Consider the following 21,598-nt stretch of genomic DNA (forward strand, 5'->3'; position numbering starts at 1 on the left):
CGGTCATTTCATTTCCAGTCGCGCCAACACAATGCACGCGAAGGCCTTCCCACCATCCCACCAGAATGCATCTTGCACATCGCCTAGTACTTCAGAGATGTCAACGTCTTCTGCAGGTATTATCGTCGCCAACTACTCATAACCTATGTCAATGAGTGCTATCACAGCCCAGGTTATGTTAATTCGATGCTCTGTCACATGTTCCCCTACGCCACCTTGGCGATGACCAGCAGCTACCTGTGAAATGTTTTCAGCGTGGAGGCTGGAATGTGAAGAACCTGTGTTCTATAACTTACTGACGCTGAGAAGGACTCGAGTCTGAGAGCGGACTAGCGGTCTGAGGCTGGACCCGAATCTATTGTTCATACAGAAAACGATCAAAGGCTGACTGGGATTTTTTGATATGAGGCGGTATGGGGGGTGAAGAGAAGAAACGAGTCGCATGAAGCTGAGAGAACATGTGCCCGGGATCGACTGGGGAAACAATGATTGGATGATATCGTTGGGAAAAGTGAAACGATGGGAATGGTTCACCTTTTGACCGCCTTGAAATCACATAAGACTCAATACTTAATCGATGACAAAACGGTCATTCTCTATATGTGATCTCTCCCACCCTTCTCGTCCCATGCACCCAGAGCCTTCTCCTCCAAACAATTTGCTACACTCCCGAAAATGGCAAGAATCAACATCCTCTCACTTCCCACCACCAAGATCCTTTGCGAAATCCCTTCCTACCTCCACCCTCACAGCCAAGACTCTATCTTCTCCAAGCTCCCCAACTGACACGTGGACCATGTTCATCGAAAGCGCTCCCACATCTCCATGAACTCCAACCCAATCACTCCATGCCAACCGGTCTTGCTCATCACGTCCGTCGCCGCTATGACGGCCCGAACGCACCCATGCTCTCCGGCCCTCCTCCAGCCAGGAGTAAGTGATCCCGAGCCCTTGCAGATTCCGTACCCGGTGCGCAAGCTCCGCGCAAAGAAGGGGCGGGGGTAGGTACCGGATCGGTGGGGTTGGCGAGCATGGGTGGGTGATGGTTTGGCTGGATGATGATGTGAGGGAAGCAAGGGAGGGCGCTGGAGAACTGGGTAGTCTGGTACCAGCGACGTTGGAGATCTCGAGGCCGGGAATATGATGCGACCATGACGTCCACTGAGGTACCTTACATAGTGGATCTCGGATGATATGGTTTCATCGCTGACAGTTTTCTATCAGGTTCTTCTGTCTTTTGACACCCAGCGGTGTGGAACAGTGGTAGGTATGGTGTGCACTGGGCCCGGCGGGCCAGGGGTTCGGGTTCAGATACCGTGTAGACCGATATGACGAGGAATGGAAGAGGATGTAGCGAAAGTCATGCATATCTTTAGAGCGAGTCTCAGAGTCTTCACGTTTGGGGAGGAGAAAGCTTCCTTCCTTCCTTTTTTTCCATCTTTCCTTCCTTCCATATTCGCAGCTCTTTCTGAACATCGACCAGAACAAATCGACCCTTTCCACCAACCGATATCGAACCACGAGGACCAAACGCACGAAAACAATCTCCGTTGCGGGCAAGGATCACGACTTTCTAGGCCGAGTTTGCCAAAACCGCCACCTCTTCCCTTGGCAACGCGCCTGAACCGTACGGCTTTCAACAACGCCATCTGAATTTTCAGCCCTGCGTGCGTGAACTGTTGCTAGGATTCTCCGACAACGACTGTGGAAAGATCCTTCCTTCCTTCCTTCCTTCCGAGTGCATCTCGTCGTTTTGAAGTTCCAACCCCGGCGATCGTGGGCACGCACAGGTCAACATCGATTCGAAGCCGACGACATCTTCGCACATCAAGGATTCCTCGTTGGCCGTTCCCTTGGTCATGATATTGACGTGTATGTTGTGGTGAGAAGGGTTGATTGGTGCGGGTGGTTAGTGATGATGGGTTCTTGTCGTTGTGGGATAAAGAGAAGAAAGGGGAGGGGAGGGACGATGTTAGATGTTCGGATGGGGAGGTGAGGGATAGGGTGGTGGGGTTGGTGAATAAGAGGGGGGTGGATGCTGTGGTGGTTGTGATGACGGCGATGGGAGAGAAGATGGAGGTGAAGACGAGGGAGGTTAGCCGTGCTTGATGGTGCTGAGTGTAGGACAGCACTGTGGCTGCGGGGGGAAAGACTAGAGAGCAGAGGAGCGGTAGTGACATGCTAAAAGCACGCGGAGACGCACATTCAACAGACCTTCTCGATGAAGTCAAGAATCGTTGTTACAAAAGAGACGCTCAGGACGCCACCCTAATGCTTCGCTAAATGCACATATAGATGTAGGCCCCAGGAAGGATCACCAAATCCTCTTAGCAGCCATACTATACCGAGTCACGCTCCCAAAAGATTCTTCCCCCCCTTTCCTCTCTCGTGCATCCCTCTCCCTCTCCCGCAATTTCTTCGCACCATCAGGATCATCCTTGTATATCCACCGTCTTTTATCTTCATCAACTTCCACAACACCCCAGCCTCCGAATCGTCTACCATCCGCGTGCGTGGAAGTGTTCTCCCTTTCTTTCATGCCTTTATAGCGTCGACGTGCGAAGGAGAGCAAGCACATGCCGAGTACGAGCTTGAAAGCCAAAAGGGCAAGAAACAGGACGAGGAAGAAGACAAGCATAGTTATGAACGCGATTATGTCATCTGTGCTCCAAGTCTTGCTATGTTCGGGCGCGAGCGTAGGATCACCAACGCCGAACGTAGAGCGACCCAAGGCGCGTCTGAAAATCTGGTCGATGTGCTGTAAGGCTGCTGTCGTCGCTGGAGAAGCGGCTGCATTGTCAACGGAGAGGGAGGTGGCAGTCGAAGGTAGCGGAAGTGGCATGTGAGTTGCGAGGAACATATGGTAGGTTTGGACTGAGGCGCGGATGAAGAGGCAGGCAAGAGGAATTACCGGGAGGCCAAGACGGCGGGTCAGATTTTGGTCTGCAAAGGCATTGGAATAGTAATCTTTGGCTAAGACGTCCAGGAATCGGCCGTAGATGGCTGGCTTGGTGTTGTTGAACTTGGTAATATAGGCATGCTTGATCCAGTCGACGAGCATTTCGCTGCCGAGTACGAGGAAGAAGGGACCCATAACCTGGCCACTCCATTCAGGGAACATGGTAAAGCTCTTGGGCAGGATGCCAGATCCTCCGATAGCAGAAGCAGAGGACGTGGCGGATCCTCCGGTCCCAACGCTCAGGCCTCCTGTCTCAATGATGTTTCGAGATGCAATGATTATGAGCATTAACCACAACTGGAAGCGTTCGACTACATCCGCGCATGTCAGCTGAAACAGATTCTCCTTTTCAAATTTCTTGAACACTGTAGATTTAATCTCGACGAATTGATTGGACATCAAGAGAGTCAGTAGAGCGTTCGAGTAAGAATTGACTGCCACATTTAGCGTGATGACCTGATAGAACAAAGCTGTCGCGTGGACCAGGTTGTAGCAGAGGGCCAAGATAAACAGCCAGAACGGTCTCAGGACCTTACTACGACCGTCAGGTTTGCGCTCAAGCGATTCTTTTGAGAAAAGACACTCCAGAATGTCCTGACCAAGTGCAGAGAACAATCGGTCGCAGACTTCGAGCACATTGTAGATGACGTAGAGCTTGATCGCAGCTTGTCCTCGGATACCGTGATACATCCGACTGGCATCAAAAAACATGAGAATGGTGCAGCTAATCATGATCAAGAGACCCTTCAAGATGTCCGCTTTATGATCGGGTTGTAAAGCAGAAGGAACAAATTTTGCTTTCCGGTGTCTTTGGCCAGAAGCCCGTCGAAATTTTCGATTCAGGTCCGGGGTCGACGGTGTAGCATTCGAGGCCTCTTCTATTTCAGCCTTGAGCGTGGGTGTGCAGTCTGCAGGACTTTTGGCAGTAGACGTAGATTTCGGGGCTGCAGACCCATCGATGCTTTCTCGTCGCCGTCGCCTACGCCACATTCTGCCTGTGCCAGCGTAAATGAAAGCACCAACGAATCTGACCTCCATAACAAGGTTCTCTCCCCAAGAACGACCAAGGATCGACAAAGCCTTCAGAAACCGTAAAGGCAGGATTGTAAAGGAGAATAGCCACGCATCGAGACAAGCAAGTGCACCGAACCATAACACTTGCTCTAGTTGAGGAGGTAGGAGTAAAAAATTCAGCAGGCGTTCAATTTTTACCTGGTATGACTCGTAAGGGAAGTCGCTAGTGATAGAGCGATGGATGTACGAAGGTGAAGGTCGCTGAGAAGAGAGCTCGAGCTGAAGGTATGTAGGCAGTGAAAGAGGTGGAACAGGTATAGATTGGGGCATCGGCGAAGGCTGTGGCTCTTCAATAACAGCGACTTTACCACCTGACTTCGTGTCTTCGAAACGCAAGGGCGTAATGATAGCCTTGGGCTGCTTTGTAGATGACGAAAGAGGGGCTTTTGCGGACCCATTGGCCTTTGAAGAAGATGATCTCCTCTTCGACAATGGCGTGGAAACAGTGCGAGCAGTCTGACCCGGCCTTGAAGTATAGTGCGAGTCTCTCTCCGAGAAGAATAAGGGAGTGTCCCGGCTCTCTTCTGCTGTTGCCGAAGGAGTACCAACAATGCTGATAGACTGGCTTCTGTCTCTCGTTCTGCTTTTCTCGCCCTTCGGTATTTCTCCCCCCTCCGATATAGTCCACCGTCCTCTACCCTTCGGTGTGCGCTCGAGGGTTGGACTGCAAGCATCGCTGAGATCCTCAGAAGAGTCGAGTGGTGGGAGCACCAACGGTGATGATGTCAAGTCGTATATCTTCGCGGGCAACAGTTTCGATACTTTTTCTTTCCCCTTGGATTCTCGTGCGTGATTCTCGAACGATGACTCCGTCTGGCTTCCGGACTCATCTCTTCTGGATCCCAACCTGGCCTTTTCAGGTCGATTAGAAGAGCCTGACCCGTCGGTGATCTCACGACTACGCGTCCTAGCACTCCCAAATCCATCCGAATGTGCAATCGCTGGGTCGTGTTCTTTTGCCCATTCCATATGCCTGTTTTCATTATCCTCGTCAAAGCCAGCACGCTCTCCCATGCTTTGAACCTGCTCTAGCAGATGCGGTCTCCGGCGGCCTAGTGCCGGTGGTTGAACATTGTCATAGTCCTTGTCAACGCTGAATATGTCCTGAACCCCTCTTCCACTATAGTAGCTTCTGTACTCTGTTGGTTCTGGCTCTTCGTTCGTGCCGGAGGGTCGAGGCAGGTGCGGAAGGACAGCAGCCATCGACTGGCTTGTGTATCATGTTTCTATTGGCAGAAGTCTACGAGCTTTCGTCAGATCCACACACAGTGTAGCCATGAGCTTCGGTAAAACATGTAAGATAAGCTCGCTTCGACAATCGGCCTGGACGTGTCGTGGTATCTGAACAGCATTGGGGAACGGTAACGTAAATATTTGGATGTCTAAGTAAAACTTGTGCTTATAGTGTTGGGCGTGCTCCGCCCGCTTTGTTGGCTCTGAATTGTGTTTTGGTGGACGGTGGCTTGTGGCCTGCCTCAGACTGGCGTTTGGCCGGCTTGCTGGGTGGGTTAGCGGGTGGGGTGCGGTGCCCTTGTGTTGATGTACCTGTCCGGGGGGGGGCCCCAGCGCGTTGCTCTTGTCCGCGGGTCTGCGGGGCGTGGCTTTAGTAAAACCCTAACCCTAAGTAGGGCTATGCCCTGTGCTGGGGCCAAGGGGACTTTTTCTATGTTGACGATTCACAGTGCATAGGTATAATCAATACTTTAATAGGTATGGAGACGTTCATTTCTTGCGCTCTATGTGTGATCCTAAGTATATGCGTTCTCCAATGCATCACCAGGGAGTTATATAACCCAGACCCTCTGAGTACAAAGCTGACGGCGATGCCATATCCCAGAAAGAGTATGGTTCATACCGCACGCATATCATCGTCATTAAAATCGTAAGATGGGTTATTGTGATAGGAAGATCGAACGAGGCTCAGATCAGTAGCGAGGAGGCATTGGTCTTCTCTGCCCGTATCCAGCACTGGGGATAGCCGTTGCAGGTCTCGAAGGACCCACAGGACTTGTAAAAGGCTGTTGCCAATTCCCCTCGTATGGATCATCTGGAGAAGTATTCAAGGTAGTGGGTTGGGGTAGAGGCGCTGTTCCAGATCGTTGAGCTGGCCGGTCAATTGATCCGAAATAATCGTTCGGTGGTCCATGCGGTAGCATAAATTCGCGAGGTGGCGCCGCAGACGGTGGCGTTGAGTATACTGAGACCGGTAATCCAGATGAGGCGCTCTGTGTGTGAGGATTGAATGTATGGGGGTTGAAGGCTAAGTAGCCACCGTTTCTGGGCGGTTCAGTTGCCCTATTAACCGGAGGATGCATCTCAAACTCCTGTGTAGGTGGATCGAAGCCTGGGGGCCCTGAAGAACGCCTTCCCACAGCACCCAAAGACATATCTCGCGGCATCGGTTTAAGAACTTGCGGTTGAGAGGGTACGGAAGTTGGTGTCATCCTCCCACTCATGTCACTATTCTGCCGATTTGGTGGCCCGAATGTTGACGAGGACGAGCGGAAGGATCTTTGTGTGCTCTGTGAGTTTCCCGTTAAAGTTCGATTCGGTGGCCCGGATCTTGACGAGGACGAGTCAAAAGATCGTTGTGTGCTCTGGGAGTTGCCCGTAAGACTCCGATTGGGAGGAGGCCGCGCGCTGTGCAATGTGCGAACTTCAGAGTCCATCCTAGACGGCGCGCCTTTAGGGCCAGGGTGACCGTTGCCGCCGTAGCCCATTTCACCAGCTGAACTCAGCAGAGGTGCATTCGATTCATAGCTTCCATGGGAGCGGAAAGAAGACTGAGTGACGGACCGAGAGGGCGACTCTGGTCGCCGAGGGTTTAAGAATACGTTGGGGACGGTAGGTTCCGGGCCGACGACAGCTGTGAGACTATGCGGATTGAACGAAGTATCTGTCTGTGCCGTCTGTCCCGAACCTGGTGCGAAGTTTTGTGCGCCTGTAGTGTCTAAGACGGGCAATGTTGGCTGAAGTTTGGCATCGGCTTGGAAATTTCCAGCTTTCGGGCCTTTTGCTCCTTGCTTTGCTCGCGGATTGCTATCCTTCGCTAAGGCCTTATTCACTTTCTTCATCACGATCTTGTGCAGTCGGGTATCAATCTTTCTTCTGCAATACCGTGAAAGGCTACCATCACGGATGTGGTGCCATAGATAAAGAACATAAAACAAAACCGCCAAGGCCAGACTGAGAGCGGAAATGACCCAAATTATGAGCGTAAAGAGCATGCCGAACAATATTGCAGCTTGCTCTTTGTCCTTGTTTGCCAGTATCTGTACGTTGACGAAGAATTGGACAACAGAAGTATGGCCGTCGCTGGCCGAGTGCTGCCCTGTCGGCACAAGATCCGCCTGCATAACCGAGTACAAAGTAAGGGCGTTGATGGCGACTCGAGGACCTTCTGCAAAGCAGATGCGCAGCCATGCTAAGACAAGTCAATACATGTCTTTGAAGAACATAGGATGTAAACTTACCTTCAAATGAAAAGTACGTGAACAAAGCTACATACTCGTTACCCTTCCTCCCCTTCGTAAGAGCAGCAAAGACAAGAAATCGCCTCCAGCCGCGTCCGTTGGCGCCCATGCGTATACTCTGTACTCGGACAGCAAGTGGGTCGAGGTAGCTAGCAGCAATAACGCCGCTCTTAATGGCTCGCACTGCCTTCATCCATCTGTATACCAATAGGATCCAAGAAAGGATGATGCAAGCCGTGAAGATCCACCTAGAGATTTTGAAGGGTATGGCAGGTTTTACCTGACCAGACCAGCGGTCGAAGATTAATAGATTCGCGCATGTGAACAGATCGACTGCATATACAGCGATGCTGATGATGAGGAAGAGGTAGAGAACTCCGTAGGATAACGGAGTAAGGCAGGACGTCGAGCGAAAGTCGGACAGGTTCTATACAGTGCAACGATCAGTCATAGGTGCTAAAGAGGACATCTAAAAATGGATTACTATATAGTCCCACTTCTGTTCGTTCGATGCCTCTCCTTCCTTCTCGCGCAGGGCGCAACAGCTCATATTGAAGCGAGTGGATAGCTTCCGGGCCAGCCCAAAGAAGCCGAATTAGCTGCGGCCTCCTTCAGAAACACTCGTGATTCGTGAGAGAGGCCCCCAAATTGTTGAAAGTCGTATGCAAGATATTCAATGGCAAGGTAGTATTGCTGGCGGTGGTGCAAGCAGAAGGTAGAGTGCGGCCGCATCACCTGGGTAGAGCCATTTTCCTTTGTGGAATCTATGGAGCATGCACAATGAGGACTATGGCGAGGCGCAACAATAAAAGATACGTGGTTCCGTTCGTCGCAAGATGGCAAAAGAGAGATATAGGCTAGGAACAGGCCTTCAAGGGACTGCGACCGGCGCTGGATGAGAATGAGACTGGGTGTCAGCGTGTATGCAAGGAATGTCGGTGGTCCGAGAGTCAAGAACGTGTCAATAAGGGCAAGAAGAAGAGCAGCAAGTCGAACAATAGATAATGAATGAAAGGGAAGGTGAAGTGTCAACGTATCATGATACATGATACTTAATGAGAGTGATGGTGGTCTACTTCGCATGCTGTTTCAGGTTTGAGGGGCGCGAAGCAGAGCTTGACGGCGCATGGCTTTCGTTGGTCCACGCTGCTTCCTGCATCCCTCGATCGATGACAGCGGGAAGGGGAACCAAGGTGGTGCCAAGTCTGATTAGCGCCCTTGGCGAGACTTGGCGCCGGGTCTAAAGTGAGGGGCCAGGATCGACTTTCAGCTCAGGGCCAGGCCTTTACTATACTTTACTTTACGCTGCTTCTTATCAAATTGCCTCCACCCCAAACGTGAGGCAATTCACATTATGGACATAGGTAGATTCTTTGATGACAATGACATTGAAATACCGGAAGCACTGAAATACCCGAAGCTTTGTTCCCTCAGAAAACATTCTCCCCACTCAAATGTCGCTATTCAAGACATCCTCCCCTCTCAATCTTGGCCTTCTTTCGGTCATCGTCCCCCTCGTCATCCGCCTCTCCGTCCGAGCATTCATCATGTTCTCTCTTCACTCCTGCTCCTTCTCCGAGGACAGGCTTCCTCGTGGGTTGGTGCGCTGGTAGGCGCGCAGGTCGACGACCGAATCTATGAGCAGGCTTGTATGCAGGCTCTGTGCTCTTATCGCTGGCAGAGGCAGCCGTCTGCTGCTCCTTTTGGATTGCGATAGGCTCTTCGGTGCGTCCGTCGTTCATTGTGCTGTCGCTATTCATGGAGCTCTTCTCTCGGAACGCTACAAGCTCATTCTCCAATGCCTCGTATCCTTTCCTCAGGATTGAAATTTGGTTCGAATATGTGCTGCAGTTATCTCTAGCTTTGTTCCGATCCACCTTCATGTTTTCCAACTCACGCTGACACGTGAGGAGTTTGCTCTGCAGAGGATTAACGTTCTGAGCGCGTCGCTGATCTGCCTTGATTTGTTCAAGCTCGCTCCTCAGATCCTCGGTAGCCGGCTGCGCTTGCTCGAACTGCTGGCGGTAATGTTTTGCTTCACCAGTCAATCGAGAGTTGTTCGCTTTGGCTATTTTCGCGTTTTGTTCCAACTTAATTATGGTTGACTGTAGGTTGGCTTCCTTCTCAAACGCTGCGTGATCAATGGTGGGAGCGTTCTTGGCCTCCTCCAGTTTTGCATCCTTCTCCAAAAGCAGGGCATTTTGCTCTCGGATTCTCTTCGTATTGAGTGCGAGCACGTCGCGGTAATGATTTTGGAACTCGTCGCGCACTTCACGCTCGACTTCGCCTCTAATCTGCCGCCGAAGGTCATCTCCCACTTGAGATCTCAGCTGCGCGCGGACACTCTCCTCAACTTCTCTCCTCATTTCGACCCTAGCAGCGTCGTCAGACATGTTAGCGTCTTTTAAGAGCTCATCAAGAGCTTCTCTCAGTTTCTGGCAGTTTGGACAGTTGGTTTCCAAACTTTGGATGCGTCGTTGCTGATGATCGACCGTCTGATTCAAGGCCTCGATTTGCCCTTGCAGCGACCGGATTTCTCTCTGGCTGCTTGACTGCAAGTCTATCAACGCTTTATTCTGGTTCTGCACTTGTTGACCCTCTCCAATCAGGTTTGCATGTTGAGCTCTTGCTGTTCCAAGCTGTTGCAGTAAGCTGTTGTTGGAATCCTGGAGTGGTCCGCTTGCGTTGCGAAGTTGCATGATTTCCAGGTCCTGTGTTTTCGTATGGTCGCCACATTTCGCGTGTATCTCTTGTAGTTCTTTCAGCACGCTGTCAAAGTGAGTGACTTGCCCCTGAAGACTGCCAATCTCGCGGTCCCTGACTTCAAGCACTTCCTCCAGCTGCTCTTTTGCGGTCACCAGCTGGTCAATTCTGGAACTCTGGCGAGTTGAGTCCTCATCACACTGGCCATGAGCAAGTCGAGACTCCTCAAGCTCATTACTCAATGTGTTCAGACGCTGGACAGTATCCGCAGAAGGAGCTGCCTCGGCGACCAATGTGTCGTTCGCCTCCTCAAGATCTGCAACTTCTTTCTCTTTCTCCCCCAGCTCTGTCCGGAGAGTAGCAATAGTCCCGGCTGAATCCTTGTCTGCTGTGGTCTTTTCAGCTTGAAGTTTCCTAATCTCTCCGTCCTTCTCGGCTAACTGCGTGTCAAATTGCTCACTGCGCTCGTTATGCTCGTCGCTTAGTTTCTCAAGATCAATACGCAGCCCACCAATCTGTGCAGTCAACGTTTCTTTCTCTTGTTCGAGATCATTGATCTTCTGATCTTTGGCCGTTATAGATGCCTCCAGCGCAAGTGCTTCTGGGGTCTTCTCTCCGACTGTCTGCTCTGCTTCTGCATCAGCCTGCACAGTTGAAGTCTGACTCGGTTCCTTGAGGGCCTTGACTTTTGGGCCCCTCTCTCCAAACCCCCCCAAAAAAATTTTGGGAGGCCCGTAGGTCCCGCAGACGAAGAGGTACTTGATTCGGCGGCTTTAGACCCCTTGAGTAAGAGCTCTCTGTGGGGTTTCGGCAACGAAGACGGTCGTTGGGTTCGTCGATGCGTGGGCTTGGGTCGAGCTTTGAGCGTTGCGACGACGGGTGTGGCCTGTCCATGCTGGGGCTCCACCTGCATGCTGAGCGTTTCCATCTCACCCTGAGCCAGGTCACGTTGGCGTCTCACTTCGGACAGGTTCTCCTGGAGCGTTTGTACTTCAGCCTGAGCCAGGCTAAGTTGATTGTTCCCTTTGGACAAGTCCCGCTTGAGCTTCTCATTCTCCTTTGAGACCTGGACCACCTGCCTACTGTACCCATCACGGTCGCTCTCGGTGTTCCACACATCTTGTTCCAGAGAGCGGATCTCTTCTTGATAAACCAGGTGTTGGTCATTCAGCCCCTGGATGGTGTCGCGAAGTCCTTTTCGTTCTTCGCACATATCGCTGTCAGCGTCTTGCAGCTTCTCGTTCGCGTGGTAGAGCTCGTTCTCCGTGTCTCTGAGCTTCAAGTGGAGATCACACCACTCGTACGCCCCCTTTCTCGAGTCTTCTCTCGCCTCATCTCGCTGATTCTTTATATTTTTGTAGGTATTGCATAAACTCAAAGCCCAGAGGAACAAAGCGAGAAGAGCGGTGCAGAGGAACTTCACGAGGAGATAGGAGATGTTCTTAAGCGGCCAATTAGCTTTCGATCCCGACTTTGAGGATCTCAACACTCACTTCCTCTCGGAAAGGATCTAAAGACCCCAATTCTGTGAGGACGATTCCCCACCAACTATCCACGTCTGGGTCGTACTGTGCGGGCATGCTGCCAACGGTGGACGAGAAAAGCTTATAGAAGAAAGAAGCACCCATGTCGGTAAGAGTTCAAGTGCCTCTTGTGGTTGGAGTATGGCAAGAATTGATACCCTATGGTGTACTTTCTTGCTGGGCACGATGTGTGGGACGGAGACCGGGATAAACGCGGTATTATCACGGTATCAGAGTTTGTTGTGACAGTCAAGAGTGTGAAGACTCGAGGATGCGTCAGAAGCAGTATTCGTGAGCTTGATAGCTCCTGGATGATGGTAGTAGAAGAAAGTGGATGTGGTTAAACGGTGGTTGATGTGGTGCAAGGTGGATGATGTGGAGGATGTACGGAAGGAAGTGGAGGATGGTCAAAACGAGGGTGCTTAAATAGGTGATCTGGATCTGTGTTGAGGGGAGGAGGCTGGTCACGGGTCATCGTTCCGAGATTCACTCTCGCTGTGTTCGGCACGACGCTCTCAACACCTCACCTTGTTGTTCCCCGCTCCAGACAGCCTCGAGCAACTATTGGTGGACACCGTCCTTAGCATCTACCTGTGTTCTCCTTCGACGAATGTGCTAAGCCTGAATGGAGTGTTTTTGGAGACCTAGGATGCCACTTTATCAAGAGTATTTTACTCAAAGTCGCACCTGTATAGTTTCTCATCATGGGGCAAAATATCAGCTTCATGGAGCAGATGATTCCATTGAGGTCGCTTCCATGAATGCCAATTTTCTTTGTTGACCACGTACAATCTCAGGCTTTTCGAGCATCTTCTCTTTCATACGTGACAACCTTCTTTGTTGTGTTGGCAGACAGAGGCTCATCCTAGGAATCGCTCAGATTAAGGAGGTTCAGTAAATGTGCAAATGGTGAGTTCCTGAATACCAGAACAGCATTTAGTCAAACAAAGTATCGTTGCTGGCTTGTTGGTTGACAAGCTTGATAAGATATCAAGGAATGGCATAGTACTTAGATAGCGATCAGCCACGATTCAAACCTCTATGATTTCCTGGGTACAAAACGTCTTTGTCTCCCCATCACAAGGCTCTCACACCTCAACATGATAGAAAACGATACTCAAAAAGCCTATTTCGATGTATATAAAAGTGCTAGCTTTAAATTTAGCTATATCCTCCAGGACGCATAAGATCTGGAGCCGCAGCCTCATGCTCATGCATCGTTTCCACGTGATTGCTGCTCCCCGAGCTCTTTCGAGAGTCTTGCAACCTCGTCTTGAAGGTTGCTGACCGTGCCCTTGAGAGGGTTTTCTCTCTCAAGACGAAGCTTCAAGAAATCGCTCCTCCTCTCGGAGTCCTCCCGCTCCTTCTCCAACACTTTTTCGTGCCTCGCCTTCTCATCTGCCCGCTCTTTTCTCTCCTTGTTTAGCTGGCTCTGGATGCCACGGTTTCGAACACGAGCGTCGCCTGCGTCTTTGTTCGCTGCCGCCAATTTGTTCTCCAATGTTTTGACCTCGTGATCCGCCTTGGACCCATCCTGGTCAAGAACCATGGCATCCTTATCGAGCTTGAGCGCGTCTTCCTTGAGTTGGACGGCATCCTCTCGCGCTTTGATCTGCATTTCCCGGAGGGGACTTGCCTGGTTTTTCGCTTGCTGGAGTTGGTTCTCCAGCTTGAAAACCTGTCCCTCACTTGCCTCGAGCTTCAATGCCTGAGTAGACATTTCACGATCAAGGTTCGCTTGCCAGATTGGACGCGCGCGGTTCTCACCTTCGACACGATACTTTTCGAAATTGCTTTCAGAAGAGGAATTCATCTGCTCGAGGTTGGCGTTGGTTTGTTGTAAATTGGCGACTTCGCTTCGCAGCCCGCGGGCATTTTGGTTTACCACGTCCAGCTCCGTTGCTTGGGTGTTATATTTAGTTTGTAGGTCAGTGTAGGTATTGGCACCTTGACGAAGTTGGTTCGTGAGATCAGTGGTTCGTCCTTCACAGTTTGTATGGTGGGAGCGGAGGTTGTTGTATTCGTCCCACAAACGTTGTAGCTCTAGCTGCTTCGCGGTGACGCTCTGCTGCATTGTGTTCAGTGACTGCATGTCCTCATTATGCTTGGCTTCCGCAAGCGCCTCTTGACCCAACATCTTATTGTAGAGATCGTACAGCGCTTGGTAATCCCGATCCTTATTGCTAATAGCGTCATTCTGGGATTGAATATGACGCTCGATGAGATCTTTGCTTGGGGCATTATTGATCTGACCCTCGAGTTCTGTGATTCTGTCGTCTTTGACCTTGACTGTCGCCCTTAATTCGCGTCCAGCGGCCTCTAATTCGCTGATTCTGGCTTTCTGACTCTCTGAATGCTCTTTACACTCGCAATGTTCACGGCGTAAGTCGTCCAAATCGGAGTTTGCTGTCGTTAGGCGCTGGAGATTCTCTGCGTATCCTGGGGCTGGTTGTTCGGCGATTTCCTGATTCTTTTTCTGAAGGTCATTGATTTCGCGATCCTTTCGCTTGACAGCGTCTTCCAGTCCACGGTGAGCAGCCTCCAGTTCGCTGATTTTGGTCTTCTGTTCTCCCAGTTCATGTTCACACTCGGCACTCACTTTACGTGCTTCCACCAAACTGATGCGACTATCAGATATTTCCTGGCGCAAATCTGAGATTGCTGTGGTTGCATTCTTATCTGCTGTCATCTTCTCTTCTCGAAGATCGTTGATCTCCTTATCCTTCGCGGCTAGCTCTTCGCCCATGGTCACCTTCTCCTCTCGAAGGTCTTTGATAGCTTGATTGTTCTTGGCTAGCTCTTCGCTCCCTGTCACCTTCTCTTTTCGAAGGCCGTTGATCGTTTCATTCTTCGCTCCTACCTCATCGCTCATCACCACCTTCTCGGCTCGAAGGTCTTTGATCTCCGTGTCCTTTGCAGCCAATTGCCCCTTTAGCTCGGCCGTAGCATCGAATTCTACAGTATCTGCGGTAGCCTTATTCGAGGCTGGTTCCCCCAAATCCTGGCACTCTTTGCGGAGCTGTTTTATGGTCTCCGCATCATCAGCGACCTGTTTACCAAGGGTTTTGCATTGCTCCTCATACTCGCATGTATGCACGAGGGTCGTCGTGAGGGTTTGAGACCCGGTAATAGAGTCGGATTTTGAAACCTCTGTTAAAGGAAGGGATGTGTGATCGGCGTTGGACGTGGACGCGGCGTCATTCTTGCCCGAATTCCATACGGGGCGCCTCTCTCGAAGACGCTTGATCGTTAGATCGCGTGCAGCCACTGTAGCCTCCAGCTCAACAATTCTAGGGTTTTGGTCTTTTAGGCCATATGCGATTTCCGGCTCTGTGCATGCACAACGCACTCCCCAAGCGGGCTTGGTATCTAGGGCATTTGGGCGGTACTTTGCCCAGTACGCGGTGCTTCTTGCATTCTTCTTGAGCTGAGATCGTAGCCACTCTTTCTCCTTGTTGTCCTTTTCGCGCTGAGTCCCGAGCTTCTCCTCGAGAGCCTTGACGCATTTCTCAGACTTCTCCAGGAGATTGTTTGAAATCTCGAGCTGTCTCTGGGTTTGCTCGGATCTCTGCTGGTAGTATTCTGGTCGCTTCGCGGACATTCCGTACACAGAGACTTGTTGCAGAAGCTCATCATAGTCCTGCTTGAAACCTTCCAGGCGCTCGATCTCGTTGTGCTGGACGCTGTTCTCCTCTGCAAGTTCGGTGTTTCTATGCTTCAACCATGGTAGATCCTTGAAAGCCGTGCTGAGCTCGGCCCGGAGCTCCAGGTTTGTTTCCATTGCTCGCTCATGCTTTGTCCTCATCTCTACCCAGGCACGTTGCGCGTCATCACGCTCCTTAACGGCGGCATTTCGCTCTTCGTTAGCAGCTCCGACAGGATCCAGGCGATTTTTCAAGCTGGACTGGCCGTAATACCAACTGAGTAGGAGAAGCAACCCTATGAAAGAGCTAGAATAGACGCATTGTTTGAGAAAGTACTTTGAACACTAGTCAGCTTGCAAGGTCAAGCTATTCGACACTCTGATACTTACATCCTGAATATCTGGCTCGCGGAAATCCGGGATAAAGTGAAACTGGGAGCATAGTACACCATACCAAGAGTCTACGCCAGGTTGGAAGCCCGAAGGAAGTCTTGAGAACTGTTGACCCATGGTATGGTACTGTATATGTATAGGGTTTAAGCGTAGGGAAAATTTTGTATGTGCGGGTTTACACCCTGTCGGCGAAATATTGGAACAGTGCTTTCAGGCTTAAGTCGAGCAAGTGGTGTATGAATAGTATGATATTGGTTGATGATTTGATGTGGTCCGTAAGATGTGGAGTTGGCCTCGCGGTGTGTAAGATGTAAGAAAGATGGTTGAGTAAGAAAGTACCTTAATGTGCGGAAAGTTCACAATTTAAGTCCTACATCTGTGTGTTGGGAGGGGCTGGTTAAGAGTCACCTTGTTAAAATTCACTCTTGCAGCAGTTTTGTCAACACTTCGGCTGCTTGCGTCCCCTCCCTCACACGTTGTTTTAACCCCGACGATCCTCAACACCTATGAGTTGCATTTAAGGCAGTGAACATCCTGCGGTCGCGACACCGGTTTGCCTCGGATTATGGATCTAAGGGGCTTTGCGTCGAGTCTCGGTCCTCTGTTTTGAGTAAGCTAGCAGAATACTAAGTGAGGTGTATGCTTTGCTCTTAGATAGAATCCTAGCTTCGTCGTTTCACTCTTGCATTATACTCCAAGCCTAGCATTCTTTTGACCTTTATAGAGAGCCTTGAATATGTAGCCATAAAAGCCAACTTTCTTTGTTCTCCAGAAACTGACCCGAAAGCCTCTCTGCCCCCCCAGTCAATACGGCCTCCTTTGTTCTTCATACTAAGGATCACATTCAACTCTGGCTTGACGACAGAGCCACTCGTCGAATCCCAAAACACGACACTACCTGGCTGCTAGTTTCGGCAAAAGCTTCTACTGGCAGCGACAAGTTGAGAAGTACTAGTACGTGTAGTACAGTGAACATACTGTTTGCAGGTGCCCTTGGAATTGAGATCCATCTGGCTTGGAAAAGCGAAATAGAACAACTCAGAATTCCATCGTTCTTTTGATTGTATCATATATTCCTGGTAGTTGTCAACGATGAAATCTTGACCTATCGCAAGAGCTTACTTGTGACATCTGGAATATTGAATCTCTCAAAAGCCAGCCCCATGTGGGTGGCCCAACCTCCAAGCCGCTGCACGGGAGCTTCCAAATGCAAGAAGGCCCCTTCTTGTATCGAAGCTGCGACTTCGGCTCCTACCCCTGCATTGATCATACTCTCATGCACGACGATCGCACGTCCTGTCTTTTGCACACTCTGAATTACGGTCTGCTTGTCCCAAGGATACAAGGTCTGGAGGTCCAGTAGTTCAACGCTTATACCAAAATCTTTCTCTGCAGCAGCAATGGCTGACGAACACAGATAGAGTGGCTGTCCGTAAGACACAATGGTCATGTCTTTGCCTTCTTTCACAACTTCAGCTTGCGATAAAGGGATCTCATATGCTTCCGTAGGCACTTGCTCCACCGCAGCACGATACAAGATCTTAGGCTCAAGAAAGATGACAGGGTCATTGCAGGCAATGGAAGCAAGCAGTAGCCCCTTAGCTCGGGCAGGGGAACGAGGCAGCACGACTCGTAGACCAGGAATATGCGTGAAGAGTGCCTCCGGCGACTGGGAGTGATATCTCGTGTTTGATCAGCAAAGCTACGTAACCTAAGAAAGAGACCATCTACGTACAAAGCCCCGTGTCCCACACTCCCACAAGGCATCCTGACCACCAAACCTCCGATATGGCCCCCAGTGTCTCCCTCCCTGTATCTCCATTTGGCCGCTTCATTGACAAGCTGATCAAACGCTGGATACACATAGTCTGCGAATTGAATCTCTGCAATCGGCTTCATCCCCTGCGCAGCGCATCCAATTGCAAAGCCCACGATTCCTTGTTCGCTCAGGGGCGTATTGAACACTCGTTCGGAGCCGAATTCAGTAGCGAGATCCATACTACAGCGGAAGACGCCCCCGAAGGCGACGTCTTCGCCAAACACCAGCGTGCGTTCATCGGTACGGAGGGAATGTTTGAGGGCGCCATTGATGGCCTGAAAGAGGTTCTGGCGAGTGAAAGAGGAACTTTGAGGGTAAGACACATTGGCACGGAGAGAAGATGGACTGTGGTTGAGGAGAGGATGGGAGGAGTAGTCTATTGGGATGTTCAGACGGGCGTTTGGAGGGAGAGTCGAGTAACACCGGGAAGGGGGAGTATGTCCTTTGTGCCACCGTAACTGATTGTAAAATCTCAATGGCTTCAATGAGACACGCATGGTCATCGCTGCAAAAGTAGCCCCATGTCATTTGGAAGCGATGCCCAGAATAAGGGGAGTAGAGAGTGAAATGCTGACCGGGAGAGTGGTCGTTGCTGAAGTGGGGATAGACGCGGGTTTAGCCATTGCGCTTTCCGTCGGCATAGAAAGAACGGTGCTTTAAACCTCGCCCTGTAAAAATACCGGGGGATAGGCCGCGCCGTTTGTTGGGGTCATAAATAAGGCGCGGCCTGTGACCTCGCTGTACCGTGGTTTCGCAAAGGCCTCCGCCTTCCGGGTTGGGGGAAGAAGACCGCCGCCCCGGGTGGGGATTTTCGGGGAGAACTTTATCGGTGTGTTGCTTTAGTTGTTAATCCTCTTCGCTGCTGGGCTTAGGGGTTGATACATGGGCCTTTTTGGTTCTTAACCCCTTGTTGAATAGGCCCGGTTTTGGTATATCGCCCCTGGCGAATACGCTCCCTTATGTTTTCCATCCCGTACCCGCTGGGTCTTTATCTTTTGCTTCATCTTTAGGGATCGACGGACGCTGCTTTTTGTACCTGTGTTGCTGATAGTCTGCCCTTTGTAAACGCCCCATAGAATAACCGACTGCCTTGGCAGTAGCGGCTTGTCGGGCTTTTGTTACCGAAATTATCAACTAGAGGTTATACGCGTTAAACTGCTGGGCGTTTATTTGATAATATTTTAGCGTAAACAGCCTCGGTATCGGGTTTGTGGTTTGGCTGGTTTTGTTTGGCTGATGAGGCCTTTCGCGGGGTGGGGGGGGGGGGTTGATGTGGCGCGGCGCTGCGCGGGTGCCGCGACTCCCTCGCTCCTGGGGCCCTGGCGGGTTTCTTGGAACCTTGGGGGACTTGTGCCTTGGGTTGCTGCCGTTCACGCCCCCGTCTGCCCTCGGGGGGCTGCGACGCGCGTTTTGGGGTTGGGGGCGCGGCGCGCGTTTGGGTGTGGCGGGGCGGTGTGGTGCTTAATTGGTGGGGGGTAGGTGACGGTGGGGGCTCATTATTGGCCTTCTTGGCGGGTTATTCTTTAGAAAGAACGACAAGGATACCCATCCTGGCGGACCTGACTTCAAAATGAGTATCAGTTCGACACCACTGGAAAGCGAAGAGCTTCAATGAATGGCTTCTTTATTGCCTGCTTTGCGACAGGCTGCTCCGAAGCTCACCAGGCAATTCTTCCAATGCTCGCACTGTCGATGTCTCCCTCGAGTGGCGACCCGAACTGACATCTTCAAGGAGGCGTCTCCCAAGTATATAAGAGCTTCCGAGTCTAGCACAAGACGAGTGTCATCAACAGCTTCGGGCAATTCTGCAGCAGAAACAAGCTCTTCATCGACGTTGTCATCCTTGAACAGGACGAGTGGACAAAAGGCAAAGACGAAAACCCGCTTCTTCCCCAATAAAAGCGACAAGTCCGTGGCGTATTGGCTACTAGGGAGTGCCGCAAGCGTGTTTGGGATTGTGGTGTTTGGAGGCCTGACACGGCTGACAGAGTCTGGGTATGTTGCACTGTTCCGAAATGGCTGGCAAGGTGCTAATTGTTCAAAGCCTAAGTATTACAGAATGGAAGCCAGTAACGGGCAGCTTGCCCCCAGCAACCGAAGAGGATTGGGAGTCTGAGTTCAACAAGTACCGGTCATCTCCGGAGTTCAAGATGCTCAACCCGAACATGACTTTATCGGAATTCAAGTCGATTTACTATATGGAATGGACACACAGACTCTGGGGCCGCTTTGTTGGATTGTCATTCGCCATCCCAGCGCTATACTTCATTGCACGGAGAAAAGTCTCGGGGCCCATGGCATTGAGGATCACAGGTATTGCAGGCCTCATAGGCTTTCAGGGGGTGCTTGGCTGGTGGATGGTAAAGTCTGGGCTCAAGGATGATTTATTTGCCACGGGAAGTCACCCGCGTGTCAGCCAGTATCGACTTGTTGCGCACCTGGGCACCGCATTCCTTTGCTACTGTGCTATGCTTTGGAATGGCTTGTCTATCCTTCGTACGCATAAGCTGCTGGGCAATCTTCAAGTGGCAGAGGCCAGTCTCCGAAGGCTGAGAAACCCAAGACTTCGCATCTTTAGATCGTCCGTAGGGGCGCTTGCTGTGCTGGTCTTCATTACTGCCATGTCCGGAGGGCTTGTTGCTGGTCTTGATGCGGGCCTGATATACAATGAATTTCCCTACATGGGACTTGGGTTGACGCCTCCAAAGTCTGAGCTCTTCTCAGACTTCTACTCGCACACACCCGACAACAGTGATATCTGGTGGCGTAACCCACTCGAGAATCCATCTCTGGTGCAACTAGACCATCGGATACTGGCAACTACGACTTTTACATCCGTGATGGCACTATGGGCCTACTCTAGATTTTCTAGCAATGTCCGGACCATTCTACCTGGCCCCGCCAGGAAAGGAGTTCACGGGGTCGTGGGATTCGTATTCCTACAAGTAGTCCTAGGCATCAGCACTCTGATCTATCTGGTTCCGCTGCCGTTAGCATCAGCACACCAAGCGGGAAGCCTAGCGCTACTGTCTTACGTCCTCATACTGGGAAGTAGGTCTTGGCTCCCCAATCGACGGGTCTCAACGCTCCTGGCCAAAAGATTCGCGACCGCTAAAATGACCCCGAAGAGGTCGGTTCAATCAAAACTACGCATGCGTAAACAGAACAGCGCTTCTGAAGGAGCACAGAAGACCGCAGTGGTCTGATGTGAGGTGCAACATGCGCTTCTCTTCACTCTAGACTGCCAAGACCTTGCGCATATTTAGTCATTGAAGAACAAGGCGTTATCGAGATCGTTTCCAGCCGCATTCTTTTGGTGATCTATGTCTAGTCCAGTATTACACTTCTTGAGAGGACCAAGCTCGAAGCCAGTCCAGTCACGCGGCAAGAGTGAACAGTCAATGATACTGAAGCATGGATACACGTCGGATAGAAGGAGTTTACGGACAACGCGTCCATACCTCCAGTGCATGAAATGAGCAAGCGCAAGAGATAGGCCGAGGAGAGGTTCACACAATGATGTACAATCTTGACATGGTGCTCGCGCAGGGGAGGGAAGAGAAATTAGTATCTTGAAGGCAATGATTGTGAGCTTTTCTCACAGAAGCCATCTGTGAGCTTTGAGCGCTCCTGAATAGTGGCTTCGGTCAGGGTCATTGCATTAGCCAATCTATTAGCAAGCCGTTTTGGGCCATCGAAAATGCATCAAAGCGCTGTGATACGACATTTTACAATCCGATGCTCCGAAAGTACGTTGCCCCACACCCAAATCCTCCCACAAGCTGTAGCGGTTCGTAAATTGATCTCTCGACCCTGACCCCACTTATGTCTCATCTCCTGCAAGTTTTAATGCCGATAACGTTGTTGATAGATACAGCTTCTCACAACTCAACTTAGGGGTTTGGGGCAAATCGAAGAGCGGACAGGCTTCTTGAGGTGGAGGCTTGGCGCCTCGCTTACGTTTATCTTTTGGCAGCTGGCAGAAGTTGTAAGTTCTTGCAACTCCGGGAG

The 21,598-nt window shown here is 51.0% G+C and overlaps 6 protein-coding genes across 6 annotated transcripts; 1 reads left to right on the forward strand and 5 right to left on the reverse strand.

The window, feature by feature from the left end:
- Positions 1 to 132: 132 nt before the first annotated feature.
- Positions 133 to 5,236, reverse strand: HO173_001671 (uncharacterized protein; the record flags this gene model as incomplete). Its single annotated transcript, XM_037303608.1, has 2 exons — positions 133 to 237; positions 2,354 to 5,236. 2 exons carry the CDS (start codon positions 5,234 to 5,236, stop codon positions 133 to 135), a joined length of 2,988 nt encoding a protein of 995 aa, XP_037169330.1.
- A 722-nt stretch (positions 5,237 to 5,958) lies between these two features.
- Positions 5,959 to 8,056, reverse strand: HO173_001672 (uncharacterized protein; the record flags this gene model as incomplete). Its single annotated transcript, XM_037303609.1, has 3 exons — positions 5,959 to 7,457; positions 7,507 to 7,933; positions 7,991 to 8,056. 3 exons carry the CDS (start codon positions 8,054 to 8,056, stop codon positions 5,959 to 5,961), a joined length of 1,992 nt encoding a protein of 663 aa, XP_037169331.1.
- A 910-nt stretch (positions 8,057 to 8,966) lies between these two features.
- On the reverse strand, positions 8,967 to 11,837 carry HO173_001673 (uncharacterized protein; the record flags this gene model as incomplete). Its single annotated transcript, XM_037303610.1, has 3 exons — positions 8,967 to 10,837; positions 10,969 to 11,650; positions 11,703 to 11,837. The coding sequence occupies 3 exons, from the start codon at positions 11,835 to 11,837 to the stop codon at positions 8,967 to 8,969; spliced, it is 2,688 nt and encodes an 895-aa protein (XP_037169332.1).
- Positions 11,838 to 12,942: 1,105 nt separating this feature from the next.
- Positions 12,943 to 15,885, reverse strand: HO173_001674 (uncharacterized protein; the record flags this gene model as incomplete). The annotated part of the gene is made up of 2 exons (XM_037303611.1): positions 12,943 to 15,711; positions 15,766 to 15,885. The coding sequence occupies 2 exons, from the start codon at positions 15,883 to 15,885 to the stop codon at positions 12,943 to 12,945; spliced, it is 2,889 nt and encodes a 962-aa protein (XP_037169333.1).
- A 921-nt stretch (positions 15,886 to 16,806) lies between these two features.
- On the reverse strand, positions 16,807 to 18,090 carry HO173_001675 (uncharacterized protein; the record flags this gene model as incomplete). The annotated part of the gene is made up of 3 exons (XM_037303612.1): positions 16,807 to 16,844; positions 16,891 to 17,450; positions 17,504 to 18,090. The coding sequence occupies 3 exons, from the start codon at positions 18,088 to 18,090 to the stop codon at positions 16,807 to 16,809; spliced, it is 1,185 nt and encodes a 394-aa protein (XP_037169334.1).
- A 1,112-nt stretch (positions 18,091 to 19,202) lies between these two features.
- On the forward strand, positions 19,203 to 20,793 carry HO173_001676 (uncharacterized protein; the record flags this gene model as incomplete). Its single annotated transcript, XM_037303613.1, has 2 exons — positions 19,203 to 19,582; positions 19,632 to 20,793. 2 exons carry the CDS (start codon positions 19,203 to 19,205, stop codon positions 20,791 to 20,793), a joined length of 1,542 nt encoding a protein of 513 aa, XP_037169335.1.
- Between the last annotated feature and the right edge of the window lie 805 nt (positions 20,794 to 21,598).

Source organism: Letharia columbiana, assembly GCF_014066305.1.
Source record: "Letharia columbiana isolate WasteWater2 chromosome Unknown Sc0000003_s0, whole genome shotgun sequence".
NCBI classification, from domain to species: Eukaryota; Fungi; Ascomycota; class Lecanoromycetes; order Lecanorales; family Parmeliaceae; genus Letharia; species Letharia columbiana.